Source organism: Cervus canadensis, chromosome X (assembly GCF_019320065.1).
Source record: "Cervus canadensis isolate Bull #8, Minnesota chromosome X, ASM1932006v1, whole genome shotgun sequence".
In the NCBI taxonomy this organism is placed as follows: Eukaryota; Metazoa; Chordata; class Mammalia; order Artiodactyla; family Cervidae; genus Cervus; species Cervus canadensis.
The window spans coordinates 70,505,577-70,522,849 of record NC_057419.1 but is presented as its reverse complement, the minus strand read 5'-3'; the positions used below and the strand labels follow the sequence as shown (position 1 = coordinate 70,522,849).

At 36.4% G+C, this 17,273-nt stretch overlaps 1 protein-coding gene across 1 annotated transcript in view; it reads left to right on the top strand.

The window, feature by feature from the left end:
• Positions 1 to 16,914, top strand: part of IL1RAPL1 (interleukin 1 receptor accessory protein like 1) — a 1,385,702-nt gene extending 1,368,788 nt beyond the window's left edge. Inside the window, exons 10-11 of the mRNA XM_043458964.1 lie at positions 14,699 to 14,869; positions 15,308 to 16,914. Of these exons, the coding sequence (XP_043314899.1) occupies positions 14,699 to 14,869; positions 15,308 to 16,026 (890 nt within the window). The 3' untranslated portion in view covers positions 16,027 to 16,914. The remainder of the gene's footprint in view (positions 1 to 14,698; positions 14,870 to 15,307) is intronic.
• The last annotated feature ends 359 nt before the right edge of the window (positions 16,915 to 17,273 follow it).

Below are 17,273 nucleotides of genomic sequence, written 5' to 3'. Positions count from 1 at the left end.
ATGTCATTGGCGTATCTGAGGTTATTGATATTTCTCCCAGCAATCTTGATTCCAGCTTGTGCTTCCTCCAGCCCAGCGTTTCTCATGATGTACTCTGCATGTAAGTGAAATAAGCAGGGTGACAATATATAGCATTGACGTAATCCTTTTCCTATTTGGAACCAGTCTGTTGTTCCATGTCCAGTTCTAACTGTTGCTTCCTGACCTGCATACAGGTTTCTCAGGAGGCAGAGCAGGTGGTCTGGTATTCGCATCTCCTTCAGAATTTTCTGCAGTTTATTGTGATCCACACAGTTAATGGCTTTGGCATAGTCAATTAACAGAAGCAGATGTTTTTCTGGAACTCTCTTGCCTTTTTGATGATCCAGCGGATGCTGGCAATTTGATCTCTGGTTCCTCTGCCATTTCCAAAACCAGCTTGAAGATCTGGAAGTTCATGGTTCATGTATTGTTGTAGCCTGGCTTGAAGAATTTTGAGCATTACTTTACTAGTGTGTGAGATGAGTACAATTGTGCAGTAGTTTGAGCATTTTTTGGCGTTGTCTTTCTTTCTGATGTGAATATTAGACCAACAAAAAGACAAAAAACCTTAGTGATTGAGTCTGATACAGAAAGTGAAAAAGAAACTCACAGTACTGGAGAAGACTTTACAGGTGTGTCAAGTGTAACTATCCAGTATAATAACCCAGAAAGTGTTAGTGAAATAACAGAATAAATTTGGGGCCAGACAAAAATCACTGGTCATGGACATTGGTTTCTGCAAAACTCCCCCGGGAAATAATGAGTTAATTGTACCTCTTGAAAATAGACTATATCCTCACTCTTCATTGCAAATGCCTTGTGCAAACCTCCTACAACACTTTCTTAGTCTTCATTCTCTTCCCCTCCGTTTGATCCGCTATACTCAGCCAAACTTCTCTTTCTAAGTACAAATTTACTGTGATTCTTAGGGAAAAAAAAAAGAGCCTTCATCTATGTTGCCTTGGAGAAGGAAATGGCAACCCACTCCAGTATTCTTGTCTCGAGAATTCCATGGACAGGGGAGCCTGGCAGACTACAGTCCATGGTGTTGCAAAGAGCCAGACACAACTTAGCAACTAAACAGCTATGTTGCCTGCTAGTTCAGTTCCGTCACTCAGTCATATCCGACTCTTTGCGACCCCATGGACTGCAGCTCACCAGGCCTCCCTGTCCATCAGCAGCTCCCGGAGTTTACTCAAACTCATGTCCATTGAGACGGTGATGCCATCCAACCATCTCATCCTCTGTCATCCCCTTCTCCTCCCACCTTCAATCTTTCCCAGCATCAGGGTCTTTTCAAATGAGTCATCTCTTCGCATCAGGTGGCCAAAGTATTGGGAGTTTCAGTTTCAACATCAGTCCTTCCAATGATTATTCAGGGTAGATTTCCTTTAGGATGGACTGATTAGATCTCCTTGATGTCTAAGGGACCCTCAAGAGTCTTCTCCAACACCACAGTTCAAAAACATCAATTCTTCGGCGCTCAGCTTTCTTTATAGTCCAACTCTCACATCCATACATGACTACTGGAAAAACCATAGCTTTCACTAGATGGACCTTCATTGCCAAAATAATGTCTCTGCTTTTTAATATGTGGTCTAGGTTGGTCATAACTTTTCTTCCAAGGAGCAAGCGTCTTTTAATTTCATGGCTGCAGTCTCCATCTGCAGTGATTTGGGGCCCAAAAAGTAAAGTCTGTCACTGTTTCCACTGTTTCCCCATCCATTTGCCATGAAGTGATGGGACTAGATGCCATGATCTTTGTTTTCTGAATGTTGAGTTTAAAGTCAACTTTTTCACTCTCCTCTTTCACTTTCATCAAGAGGCTGTTTAGTTCTTCTTCACTTTCTGCCATAAGGGTGGTGTCATCTGCATATCTGAGATTATTGATACTTCTCCTGGTTTTGGTTATCGATATTTCTGCCTGCCAGAGCAGAAAACTTTCTTAACTCAGAAAGCACCTGCTGTAACAGGGTGACCCAACTAAACATGTGTAACCTTGCCAACCCCATAGAATTTGATCATACATAGTTCCCAGTTAGAATGAAATGCTGGTCTTTGGACAAGCACAGCTGTTGAGAATGGACCCAAGACAATGCAGTTACCCATAATTCTCAGGTCCCTTTGGGTAAATGAGCTAACTCTAATGGTTAGGGATAGGAGAAGATTAATTGCTACTCTACCACCTTGATTCCATAAAATACTGAAAGAAAATTTGGACAGATTCTGCTGCATATACATTTCTTAATAAACAAACATTTAACCTATCCTATCAACTTGAAGAAGATCCAACTCTGTGTCACATGAATGTTTGTGAGAGTTCCCAGAAAACCTTGCCCCTGAGGCACATGTGACAATCCCGGTGTCAGGATTAGGCTAACCATCTAATGATGTCTAAGAATATTCCTCATCAACTGGAAACGATGTATGATACAGGAAACTGTCATGGTATTCAATGAAAAGCAGAACATAAAAAGATTTGTATACTATGATGATCAGCTTTGAAGAGAGCTATGTCTCCATGTCGATAAGAACTGAAAGGAACTATTCAGACATGAAAACAACATTGTAGGGCATTATAATTTGAGATGTTATATCTATATTTTTTCAGAAATTTCTCTGATATTACTGTCTTTTCTATTACATATAACTTTTAAAATTCTTTCTGAAATAAATTTGGATTTATGAAAAACCCAGAAGGAATATTCTTCATTAGGACACAGGACCATTTAGAATCAAGTCTGAAACAGTTTCCCTAAGTGGAAAGGTCTCTGGCCCCACTAGATATGTGAGAGGTGGGATGTGTCTCTAAATGATGTTAAGTTACTCGTGTCTTTTTTTGTTGAAGTATAGTTGATTTACAATGTTGTGTTACTTTCAGGTATATGGCAATGTGATTTGATTTTATATATATATATATGTATGTGTATATATATATGTGTGTGTGTGTGTGTATATATATGCACACACACATAAATATATTTATTCTCTTTCAGATTTTTCACCTTATAGGTTCTTCCAAAATATTCATTATAGTTCCCTATGCTATACAGTAAATCCTTGTTGTTTATCTATTTTATATATAGTAGAACATGTATGTTATTCCCAAACTCTTAATTTATCCCTCCCCCACTTTCACATAACCATAAGTTTATTTTCTATCTCTGGATCTATTCCTGTTCTGTAAATAACTTCATTTGTATTTTTTTTAGATTCCCCATGTAAGTGATATCGTATGGTATTTGTATTTTTCTGTCTGGCTTACTTCATTTAGTATGATAATCTCTAGGTCTATCCATGTTGCTGTAAATGGTGTTATATCACCCTTTTTATGGCTGAGTAATATTCCATTGTTTGCATGTATGTGTATGTGGACATATTCCTTGTCCATTTATCTGTCAATGGACATTTACTGCGTGGTTACTTCCATGTCTTGGCTATTGTAAATAGTACTGCAGTGAATTCTGGTGTGCATGTATCTTTTTGAATTAGCGTTTTTTCTGGATATATACCCAGGAGTGGGAATGCTGGATCATATGGTAATTCTGTTTTCAGTTCTCTAAGGAGCCTTCATACTGTTCTCCATAGTAGCTGTACTACATTCCCCACAACAGTGTAGGAGGGTTACTGCTTTCCACACTCTCTCCAGCATTTGTTATTTGTAGATTTTTTAAAATGATGGCCATTCTGACAGATGGGAGGTGGTACCTCATTGTAGTTTTGGTTTGCATTTTTCTAATAATTACTAATGTTGAGAATTTTTTCATGTACCTGTTAACCATCTGTCTGTCTTCTTTGGAGAAATATCCATTTAGGTCTTCTGCCCATTTTATGATTGAATTGTTCGTTTTGTGTTTTTTTCCCTTATATTGAGCTCTATGAGCTCTTTGGATATTTTGGAAGTTAATCCCTTGTCAATTGCATCATTTGCAAATATTTTATCCTATTCTATTAGTTGTCTTTTCATTTTGTTTATGATTTCTTGGGCATATGTCTTAAGTAGCACTGATTTCAACATTGAGGGTCCATTTCCAAAATCCATTATGCTTAGTAAAAAAAAAGTCGCTAATTTTAGCAGTGAAACTTGATTTCTAATATCCATTGTGCTAATTCATGAAGCATCTACTTTTGATGAGAAATAATAATAGCTGAAGTGTTTGTAGTGGCTCTAGAGTGTTCCCTTATTCTAATTAAATGCTAGCTGACCATCCTGATAAAGGCAACCTACTGTCTGTAGAGCTGAATATACACTAATATGATATCTCACCATGTTTGCCAGAATAATTACAAAGAAAATACTGTTATCCCAATAACATCAGACTCGTTTGCCCCTACATGCCTCTGACTGGGATTTCCCTTCCACTCTGTTTAAATGCTTGTGTAAAGATAGGCTGTCCTTCTTTCTTTGCTTTCTTCTTGTCTCTTCTCCCTCCCTTCTCTTTTCCTCTTTCATATACAGCTCGTGTTTCCCCCTGACTTACAGAGATTCCCCTCATAATCCCAAGATGTAGTTATTTTCTCCTTCATCTATACTAAAATGGCACTTCAGGAACATCATTTTTATAGCTCTTTCACTTTGAATGATGAGCACTTACTGGTAAATACTTACTACTTGTACATCATTATGAATTCAAGATTCCATACCACATTTATTGATTTATGGGAACAAAAGGCTCAGAGTCATGAATAAAAGAATTGTTCCAAAAATCTTTCAAGGATGTCTAGATTTTAGAATTGACTCTACAAATAAAAAAATATAACAGATATTTAAAGAAAAACAAGATTATAATGTTATAGTCTATGAATAAAAGAAAACAGCAAAGAGTAAGCTGTCTTACACTGATGATTGTATTGGTAGATGTCAGTAGGGTACTATGTAAGATTTCATTAGGGTATAACTTATGGGAACAAACTTAAGACTTCATTTGGGGGGGAGGATCTTGTGCTAGACAGGGTGAATCTACTTTTTGTTTGTTTTTCTCAGATCATAAAATGCTTCCTTTTGCTTTTATCTCCTATGTATGGGATTTGAGGGATGTGCTTATTCATAATAATGGCAGGGCTTGGCAGGGCAAGCTTATGCAAACACTATAATAACTAATATGATTCCTATTTTAAAGATAAAGAAACAGATCTCTTCTAGTTCTACTTTAAGAATTATTACAGATATTGGACAAAGTGAGTCAGAGCAATCCTTCGTAATCTCTACCCACTGACCTTGGAAAATGTGAAGAACTGTTCCATTTAAAGCATTTGAAATAAATTGGTATCTATACAGTCTTATGTCATAGAATTTATTTTTCATTCTTCTTCAATTATAAGGTTACTGACATTAAGAGTTTCAGGAATCATTGTCCTCATGATGAAACATTGTCTTCTGTGACACACAGTACTTCGGTAAAATCATTTAGAAACACCCTCGGGTTTTTTGTTTGTTTGGGGGTATTTTTTGGTGGTGGTAATTAGATAATTTGCTTACATGTGAACGATCTAGACTGTGTTTTTGAATTCCAGAAGGAGAAACCAATATAGCTGATTTTGGTGTATACCTTACTCAAAATCGTAAGCTAAGTGATAGGAATCAAGCCTTTTTACTCCAAATCTCATGTTCCCTATAGCATGCTGCCAACTCTTACCCTCTTTTTTCTTTTTTTCCCTAGTTTTATTGAGAAATAATTGACATACATCATTTTGCAAGTTCAAGGCATATAACCTAATGGTTTGAATTACATGTATTGTGAAAAAAGTACCACAATAGGCTCAGCTAATATCCATCTTCTCATATAAATACAATAAAAATAAAAGAAAGAAAAAAGGAAAAAAATTCTCCTTGTGATGAGAGCTCATAGGATTTACTGTCTATTAACAACTTTCCTGTATATTGAACAGCAGTGTTAGGTATAGTCATGTTGTACATTATATCCATAGTACTTACTTATTTTATAACTAGAAGTTTGTAACTTTTGACCACTTTCCTCCAATTTTCCCTCTTCTATCCTCCACCTCTGATAACTCTAAGTTTGGTCTTTTTTCCATGAGTTTAAGTTTCAAAACTACAAAGCATTGATGAAAGAAATTGCGGAAGACACAAACACGTGGAAAGGTATCCTGTGTTCATGGATTGAAAAAATTAATTCTGTTAAAATGGCAATTCTAGCAAAAGCCTTCTGTAGATGCAATGCAATCCCTATCAAGGGTCCAGATGCATTTTTTTTACAGAAGTAGAAAATACACTACTAAAATTAATATGGAACCATGAAAGACCCTAAATAGCCAAAGAAATCCTGAGAAAGAATAAAGCAGGAGTTATCGCACTTCATGCTCAGATGGTAAAATGTCTGCCTACAATGCAGGAGACCTGGGTTCGATCCCTGGGTCCAGAAGATCCTCTGGAGAAGGAAATGGCAACCCGCTCCAGTACTCTTGCCTGGAAAATCCCATGGACAGAGGAGCCTGGTAAGGTACAGTCCGTGGGGTCACAAAGAGTCGAACACGACTGAGTGACTTCACTTCACTATCACAATTCAAAACAGTATATATATATATATATATATATACTGGCATAAAAAGACAAGTAGACCAATGGGATAGAATGAGAACACAGAAATAAACCCAAGCAAATATGGTGTTACCCTCCTAATTAAGACTTTTACCATCTACACTTCCCACTGTCCTCTTAAGGATTCAAAGGAAAGAAACTAGTATCTACTGAATACCTGCATTGGGCCAAGCATTTCACTGTATGGTGGAGACTCATTTAATCCTAGACATATTCTTTAGGGAGCTGCAATTCTATAGATCTGGAAATGAAGTCTCAAATGAGTAAAATAAAATTAATGGCAGTCTGAATTTGAGCTCAGCTGCTGTTTTTTTCCTTCACTGTATCATACCATAGATATTTTAATTAGTGACACATTTCAGTATTTGAGGTCCTATGGAATCAAAGAGTCCAGAAAAGTACCAAGTAATCAAACATGTAAACTAGAGCAATATTGTTAAATTTTCAAAGTGTAAAAATAAAGCAGATTTATTTTAGAATATAATGGTCAGAGGCTGCCCTGGCTGAATTGACATGAAAAGTGGAATTTATTAAAACAATGACATTCAGTAATCACAAAATCTAAATATTAATATGTGCATAATTTTTTTATTCAAAGATCTATTTCTGCAGATGTTTTAAATGAAAAATTATTAGTTGGAAATGTAAGAAAACATATGAAGGTCAAGTCTGAAATACAAGAAAGAAATGACTTAATTTTTAAAAAATCTCTTATGTATTCAAATTATATCAATGCTAGTTGTTAATGATCACATAATTCTCTGCTAATGTACTACATGCAAAAGTAGAAAATCATCTTTAAAATGAAATACACAGTTCACCATGGAACCCTACCCCAGTCTCACTTTGGTAATCCATTTGTTGAATAATAGCCTCTGTCACTAATCAGTTTCACATTTGTGACTATAAATATTTGAAAATAAATTTTAAGAAGAAACGGCCACCTGCCAATAACATCTGACAACTATTCAATAGGTATTTAAAGGTTAAAAACTCCCAAAGACCTGAATGTCAATCTCAAGCCATTTATATTATCAGTAAATCTCTTTCCTAGCGCATATCCAATATAGCCACCACCTTCATCTTGATAAGGGAGTCTTCATTCTACATTTTCTTAAAAGCTCTATTGTTCTAAAAAAAAAAAATCCATGGATTCTTCGGCTTCTCAGTCCTTCTAAAGAGAATTGACTAATATCCTCTCATATGTCAAAAGGAAAAATGTTTGTTTATCATTTTTCTAAACCACTTTTTTTATTCCTGATACACAGTTCTATATTTTCCTGCTCTCATCAAAATTTCTTAATAATGTTTTTAATTTATATTTTTATTTCTTCACTATCTAGACCAAGTTTTTTTTTCTCCTCAAATATATCTTTTTATAAAACATAGTAGTTGATTCAGTAAATTGAAGGAGAAAATTCTACTGGACTAGTTGTTTGACTTAAAGTAACAAAGCAGCTAGTTAATTGATTAGGTTTGGTATTTTTTATTTGTTTCTCTTCTTCCCCCCAGCTTTATTGAGATATAATTGACATATAACATTGTATACATTCAAGAGGTACAATGTGACAATTTGACACACATATACATTATGGAATGACTGCCACAATAACATTACCTAACATCCTTCCCCGCACATAAATATTTCTTTTTGTAGTGAGAGCATTTAAGATCTACTTTCTGCCACACTCAAGTATATAATACAGTATTATTAATCAAGCTTTCTGTGTATCCCTAGAAATTATTCTTCTTATAGCTGGAAGTTTATTTATTTTGACCAGCATGTCCCCACTCCTAGCCCCTGACAACCACCATTCTACTCTCTTTTTCCATTAGTTCAGCTTTTGCAGTTCCACATTGTAAGTGAGATCATTCAATATTTGTCTTTCTCTGTCTGACTTGTTTCACTTAAGCATAATGCCCTCAAGGCCCACCCAAATAAAATAGGTTTCCTTCATTTTTATAGCTGAATAATATTCTACAAAACAATATTCTACTGTGTTCATATTTTATGTTCATATTTTTTTGGCCACACCATGTGTCATGTGGGATCTTTAGTTCCCTGGGCAGGGATCAAACCTGTGCCCCCTGCATTAGGAGCACAGAGTCTTAACCACTGGACTTCCAGGGAAGTCCCCTAGCCTTTATTGTGTTGAAGTATTTTCTTTCTCTACCCAACTTTTTGAGAGCTTTTATAATGAAGTTATAAACTGCTTTGTCACATCCTTTTTTCTGAATCTATTGACAGGATCATATGATTTTTATTCCTCATTCTATTAATGTGGCATGCCACATTTATTGATTTGCACATGTTGATCCATCCTTGCATCCCAGGAATAAATCCCACTTGATCATGTTATATTATCTGTTTAAGGTACAGTTGAATTTGGTTTGCTAGTATTTTGTTGAGAATTTCTGTATCTGTATTCATTAGGGATATTGATTTGTAGTTTTCTTGTAGTATTCTTATCTGGTTTTTGTATCAGGATAATGCTGGCATCATAAAATTCATTTGGATATATTCCCTCCTCTTTTATTTTTTCCTTGGAAGAGTTTGCAAAGGATTGCATTAATTCTTCTTTAAATATTTGGTAGAATTCACTAGCCAAAGTGGTTACTAGCTTGAGAATTTCTGTCTAGTTCTTCTTTGTGGTTTCTGTTTCTGTATTAAATGGAAGATCCCCTGGAGAAGGGAACAACTACCCACTCCAGTATTCTTGCCTGGAGAATTCCATGGACTGCATAGTCCATGGGGTCACAAAGAGCTGGACACAACTTTGCGACTTTCGCATTTTATTCATGCATTATTTTCCTGACTTTGTTAAACTGCCTGTATTTATTTTCACTGCTTTTCTTTAAGATGACTATTTTTACTTTTTTATCTCACAAGTTGTAGACCTCCACTTCTTAGGTGTTGGTTACTAGCACATTATTACTTTCCTTAGGTGATATCATATTTGCCTGATTCTTTGTGATCCATGTATCTCTGCATTGGTGTCTGTACATTTGAAGGAGCAAATATCTCTGCTAGTCTTTCCAGACTGACTTTAGCAGGTAAAGTTCTTCTGTCTGTTCCCCAGGCCAGTGCAATTACTTCCAGAAACCTAATCATTCTGGATTGGAGCTCAGGTTCATATGGGTCCTATCTGGTCTCTGGGTGGATAGGAATACCTCTAGAACCTTGTTCAGTAGTATAACACTTGGACAGGTTTTCACTTCAGGATCCACAGTTGTGTCTTACTGCCAGGTGTGTGGATGGGTATGGCTCCCACCAGCTCACCCTCCGGCTAATACCTGGTCACTGGATGGATCCTTGGGTGGGCAGGGCTGGCTCTGTGCTGCAGAAGAGAGGATATATGCAAATGATAGCTTATTGGACCACCTTGATGACTTTATTCCTATTTTTCTTTTTTTGTGGGACATTACAGTGAGAATCTCTTGAAAATCATGGAAAGAGTAAACCAATGACTATATTAGAACCTATGAATATTATTACAGAAGGTGTGTATGTCAAATGCTTTCCATCTCTGCAGTCAACAGAATTATACTTGAGGGTTTAAATTACAGAAAATCAAATTTAGAGAATAAAGTTCAGATTAAGATATAGATTGTGGTACTGTCCTTCTATGACTAACTCGTTTTCAGCTATTTATAAACTGAAGTTGAATTTGAAAGATCACAGTCCTATCCTTTAAAAATCTTAGCATAATTTTGTTTTTTCTATGATTATAAAAAATCTCACATTTTCAATTTCTTATACATATTAAGATTAGTCAATATGCATTCTTACAGACATAAAAAATATCTAAGAGATATTTCCCATGACTCTGATTCAGCAGGTAACTGAAAAAAAAGAAGAAACCTTAGAATCTGTATGTTTTTGACTCAGGAAACGTTACTGCATTTAGCATGATATATGACATGGTATTTTCAGTCTGATAATTTTCAAATCAGGAGTTTGCACCTGTTGGTAAATAAATGCCTAGCCCAGTACTGCACTGACATAGACTCTGGGGAAAGAGAGAAATTAGATATCAATCAAGTGTCCATTGATTTGAGGAAGGATGCTGCTGTAGCTGCTTGCAAGGGGCCTTTTAGTCCTATTTCTTACCAGAATAACCTCCATGTGAACATCTCCTTTTTACCTGGGGGATATTAGCTTAAATGTTGCAAACTCATCCAGATGACATAAAGAGATAGAAAACTGACTGAGACCACAGTACCTATTCCCGGGGTTCATTTAATCTTAATATGATTACTGAATATATTAGTCTAGGTACGAATTTATCCCCTTTTTGATGAAAGTGTGGATTTTCATGGATTTTCATCTTATTTCTAGATAAAATAGAGCACACAGCTTGTAAGTATCAAGTCCCCTTATCATGGAGCTGAGGCTACAGTGTGTAGGCTTTGTGATACTTTTGATCAGTTACCTGGCAGCTGACTGCAATTCTTTGATACCTTTGAGACCTTGGAGTACCTATGAAAGTGAAAGTGTTGGTCACTCAGTCATGTCCGACACTTTGTGACCCCATGGACTGTAGCCCACCAGGCTCCTCTGTCCATGGAATTCTCCAGGCAAGAATACTGGAGTGGGTTGCCATTCCCATCTCCAGGGGATCTTCATAACCCAGGGACTGAACCCAGGTCTCCTGCATCACAGGTAGATTATTTACCATTTGAGCTACCTGGGAAGCTCCAATACCTATGCCTGGAGTACCTATACTCTGTCGTAAAGCAGAGTTTCTCCAAGTGTTGTCCCTGAGCTGGCAGCAGTTATCACTTGAGAGTTTTCTATAAATTCCAATTCTAAGGACCTATTCTAGATATTCTGAATTTAGAATATCTAAACTCCACTCCGGAGGTGGAGTCTATCAGTCTGTATTTTAGCAAGTCTTCCAAATTGTTGCCATTCATGCTTAAGTATGAAAACCACTTTCTCAGAGAAGCTTACAAGGACTCTGAGCCTTCAATGAGTCACAGTGAGAAAATACAGTTCAAGATTATTTCAAAGAAACTGCTAAACTTTGACCCTGTCACTCTTAGTAATTACTTGAGGAGTCCAGGCAACTTGAAGTATGTATCACCAAAGCCATCTCTCCTAGGAAATGGCCCAAATCTTGAGAAAATCTCTCCATTAGCCAAGGATATATGTCACGTGATACCCAAACGAGAGGCCATTCATTCATTTAATCAACAGATATGTTTGAGCATCTACTAATCCCTAGTCATATATCTGAATCAAGGATCTTGTGGTCAAAGAAAGAAGATAAGATGTGAGCACAATAATATATGTGGTAAAAGAGATCACCTTCAACTCGAAGATATCAGACTCAAATTGAAAGGAAACCAAAGGCAGAGATAGCTGCTGGCTTTTTGACAATGAGTAGCCATAAGTATTTCTCAAGCTACCATAAACGTAATCAGTTGTAAGGTTTAAAAAAATAAATTTTCTGATTATATGTGGAATGGGCCAGAAGAATAAGGAAACAGAGAGGAAAGACCCAATAAAATATAATTATAGCGGCTGAGAAGAGAGTAGGACCTCACCCTGGATGGAAACAATCCAAAGGATTTTTACCAGTGAATGGCTGTGAGATTATTGGTAAGGAAAAGAGATAAATGAAACATGCATCTGACATTTAGAGACTATAGACGTGAGATTCTTATGTTACTAAATTTAAGTGTAATAAAACATGAAGAACAAAGCTTGAGATGGAAAGTTTGTTTGGTTGTGAACATGTTGAATGTCCAGGTTACAGGTTCATGAGAAAGAAGACAAGATTGGACATCTAAGTTAGGGAGACATCTACATAGACGTGGTTGTCGATGTAATGGGAGAAAAAGAGATTTGTAAGGGATCGTAGGCTGAGAGACAAATGAAACGGGCCACCGAAAACATCTTAAGAAATAACAGCATTTATGAATTGGAAGAGAGATGTCCATGGATGAGGCAGGAGAACCAGAAACAGTGTCATGTAAGCAAAAGTGACATCCATCTGGAACTTACTAGTATTGGTGGACCAGTTGTTTACATGTGGTCATAAGTGCTCTGTTCTCTTTGGTGTTCATATTGATCTGGTTTTCAAATGCTTTTGAGCCTATACAAGACAAAAGGTGAAGAATGAGGATCTAGTCATTACCCATCCCAGATTGGGCAAACTTCAGTATTTTATAGTACTTTGTAAAAAATTAGAAGAGAAATAATCCCAGAAAAATAATAGTATATGCATGAAATCATTATGCAATCTTCAGTCTAGTTTAAAGAGTCCTCCCATTAGCCCATGACGCTTGTACTATTCTTTGCAACATATTTATCCTCTGGAAATAGATTGTGGACTTGTCTATGTCTTCTACTAGACTGGAAGTTACTGACCCATATTGTGGGTCATATTGTAGGAAGACTTTATCTCATAGATATGGCATGTGATTATCTAATAAATGGACATTTTAATTGAATATTAACTGGTATTGTAGCTTTATTATGTGCTATTTTCTATTATTTCTTACTCAAGTATTTATGTCAACAAAGTGGTACCACTATAGACCTCTGGCATATCTGCATAGACATGGTATAATAAATATAATTATCATTTTTGTGAAAATTGAATTACTGTGTACAATTATATCCTGCTTAAAGAATAAAGAAAATGCCAAATACCAAAATATGACATGATTGGGATGATTACTTTTTTTTTTATTACCTGAAGGTTGCTTTAAAAAAATTTTCCATAGCTAAAGGTTTTTATTTTCCCAGGGATCCTGTAGTAGAGTTTCTTATATGCCTGTGTTAACTTTAAGTGAAGTAAACAGTTCTCTGAGTTTTCCATAATAAGCTATAGAATGACTTATAGGTAGTTCAGGATTATCAGACTACTAAATGAACATACATATGTACCTTCAGAAGTGAATTTTAGTGTCTTTGAAGTCAAAAGGAGTGTCCCAGAGCCACCCAGAGCAAGTCATGGATGCCCCTCTATCTTTGATATTTTATACCCCAAATATTTTAAATTTTCTATACCAAATGCCAACATCCTTTTGTTCTGAAATATGAGTGTTTCAACTCAACTTGATCTAATAATAATCAAATCTAATAATCAAAAAAATCAATGACAATCATCAAGGAAGCACAAAAGAGACCTAAGCATATTGATATTGACAGACATGTCCTACTGATAGTATTTAGAATTGAAGTGAATTATGAATCCTGATATCACACTCTGAAAAGGAAATTGACAGATGAGATTTTGCAGAAGATCAATGACTTCTTGTTCTAAGAAACAACAAATGAGAATTTTGGGATGTTTATGCTAAGATAAAGATAACGCACAATAGTAGTCATCAAATATTTGAAGGGTTCTCATGTAAAAAGGGAGAAGAATGAGGAAAGAAATCAAATTTTGGAACTAAGTTTAATTCATTTGTATTATACTTTTTGATTCTTTCAGTCAAACTGATTAACATGAAATAAAATTAGGCAGTAATTTACATGTAAGATAAGTGAGGATCAGGAAAACAATATGTTTTTCTATAATAATTCAGCATATTAATAGTCTTAATACTGAACTCTAAGAACCAGCTCCCAAAGAAAAATTAATTATTCCAAATTTTGTTTTATCTTTTCCCCAAAAGAAAATCAGCACGACCTAAAACCACACAGCACACAACCTAAAAACCATTCCTCAAGCCAGCCAAGCCAATTTCAATTTTCTTTCTTTTTTTTCAACAGGGTAAAATCATCAAAAGAAGGATTAGGTGAAATGTACAATTACGTAGAATAAGAACATATTATCCAAATATGTGGCTATTATAAGCTGTCAAAATTCTCTATGATCTATGCATCAAAAATGTTTAATGTTAACATTTCATTGCTGTTTTCATTAATTTTTCTCCTACTGTCTTAATAACAACAAAATGTAACTCCTTTATACCCCCAAATTCATTCCACGATACTTGGCATTATTGAATTATTAATGAAAATTAATAAAAACTTCTTCCTCTGGTCTCCGAGAAGTGGGACATTTGGAGATACTTATGAAATAAGATGATTGTTCTCATGTCCTATTGCTTTCTTTGTAGAGTAGTGACTTCAGCTTTACTCTGTAATGTTCTTGACAGATAATAAAGATTACGATGCATACTTATCATATACCAAAGTGGATCCTGACCAGTGGAATCAAGAGACTGGGGAAGAAGAACGCTTTGCTCTTGAAATCCTGCCTGATATGCTTGAAAAGCATTATGGATATAAGTTGTTTATACCAGACAGAGATTTAATCCCAACTGGAAGTAAGTTAATGTTTTCATTTAAGAGTGTGAGTATCCTTGTATCTGTCTGTGTAGTCATCATTTTTAGATAAAATTTTAACTTTTGCTTCTTCTACATCTGTCAGTGTCTCAAGAAATGGCATGATATGTTCAAATGAAAAATAAGTTTTGATACCCCTGAGGAAGCCACTTCCACTATTCTATAAAGTGTCTCATGTTATGAGCCTTGACATTTAAAAAAACCAAATGAGAGATTTGTACCTGGGAAGATATTTCTATCACTAAGAGAAGCAAAAGCCCCATCCTCTTTTCTAAGTGATCATTGGCTATTTTCATCTTCTTAAGGGTTTACCTAACAATCAACAATTCTCATTTTCATGTGTGAAAGAGAATCCACTGGGGCTTTCTGGACCAAATGTTCAATTTACTTATTCTGATAAACCCTTTTCTCTGTTGTAGCATACATTGAAGATGTGGCAAGGTGTGTAGATCAGAGCAAGCGGCTGATTATTGTCATGACCCCCAATTACGTAGTCAGAAGAGGCTGGAGCATCTTTGAGCTGGAGACCAGACTTCGAAACATGCTTGTGACTGGAGAAATTAAAGTGATACTCATTGAGTGCAGTGAGCTACGAGGAATCATGAACTACCAGGAGGTGGAGGCCCTCAAGCACACCATCAAGCTCCTGACCGTCATTAAGTGGCATGGACCAAAATGCAACAAGTTGAACTCTAAGTTCTGGAAACGTTTACAATACGAAATGCCTTTTAAGAGGATAGAACCCATTACACATGAGCAGGCTTTAGATGTTAGTGAGCAGGGGCCTTTTGGGGAGCTGCAGACTGTCTCAGCCATCTCCATGGCTGCCGCCACCTCCACAGCTCTAGCCACTGCCCATCCAGATCTCCGGTCCACCTTTCATAACACTTACCATTCACAAATGCGTCAGAAACACTACTACCGAAGCTACGAGTATGACGTACCTCCTACTGGCACCCTGCCTCTTACCTCCATAGGCAATCAGCATACCTATTGTAACATCCCTATGACACTCATCAACGGGCAGCGGCCACAGACAAAATCGAGCAGGGAGCAGAATCCAGACGAGGCCCACACAAACAGTGCCATCCTGCCGCTGTTGCCACGGGAGACCAGTATATCCAGTGTGATCTGGTGACAGAAAAGCAAGGGACACCCCGTCCCTGGGAGTTTGAGTAGAGTCTGCAGTCCAGTGCCTGGAACTAAATCCTCGACTGCTGCTGTTTAAAAAAAAAAAAAAAAAAAAAAAAAAAACATGCATTACAATCTCTAGAACATGAGGAAAAACAGGGTCTTGTACATATGTTTTTTGCAATTTCTTTGTAGCATCAGTGTCTTCCTGTTTTACCATGTCTCTTACCATTACATTTTTTGACTTTGTTTTATATGTCATTGGAATTTGTAAATTTACCTTTTTTTAAAGAAGAGACTTATGTATAGATAGAAAACCCTTTTTTGCTTCATTAGTTTAGTTTTAGAATGGGTTTTTATTTCCTTTCCTTGATTTTTGTTTTGCTTTTAACATTTCCTTGGGGTGCTTGGACAAATCTATCCGATGGGACAAGGAGCACCGGATCCTCTCTTGGGTTCTACCTAGGATCAGCAGGGCCATGTGGGCCTTCAGAAAGCAGTGCAACGAATGCCAGCATTGCCACTCGGGAAAAAAAAATAATGAGAACACTTGCTCATAGGAGGGCCCCACCAATCAGAGCCCTGAATCTCTTCCTTGTCCCACCTCATTCCCCACCTCTACCCTTCTAATGGCGGCATGACGTGTAAACTCTGAGAAGGGGTAGGGGGGTGGGGTCTAACTGTCTTAACATTTAATTCACTGCTCGTCAGAATACACTCCAGACCCAAAAGTGTGCTAGTCACTTGACAGTGACCACTACAGAGTGCTAAGAAGAGAAGATCAAGGGCATGAAAATGGGGGAGAGTGTGCTGTTTCCGTTTTTTAAATGAGTTGATGTACCCTTATATAAATATATATATATATATATATATAAAAACACAGAACAAAACAAAAGTAACAAAAACAAAAAAAACAAAAAAACAAACAAAAAAAAAACAAAACAAAAAAATCAAGCCCTATATTTGATCACTTCCTGGAAAGGCATGAATGTGTTCGTGGCTGTTTTTGTTTACTATTCTACTTCCTCTTTTCCCTCTATGATTTTCTGCAAATGAGATTATGTGCAAATGCCAGGCAAGTTAACTCAAAAGGGTGAATCAACACAAGTCAAAATGAAATTTACATTGAAGGCTTCCAAACCAAAGGGAAGGACAGGATGTGTCATCAAATATGTTTTGTCACCTTGTATTATAGAAAATGTTATTTTCTAAAGAGTCAGTGCAAATCTGTGAAACTTATTATGGGGTCCCCTT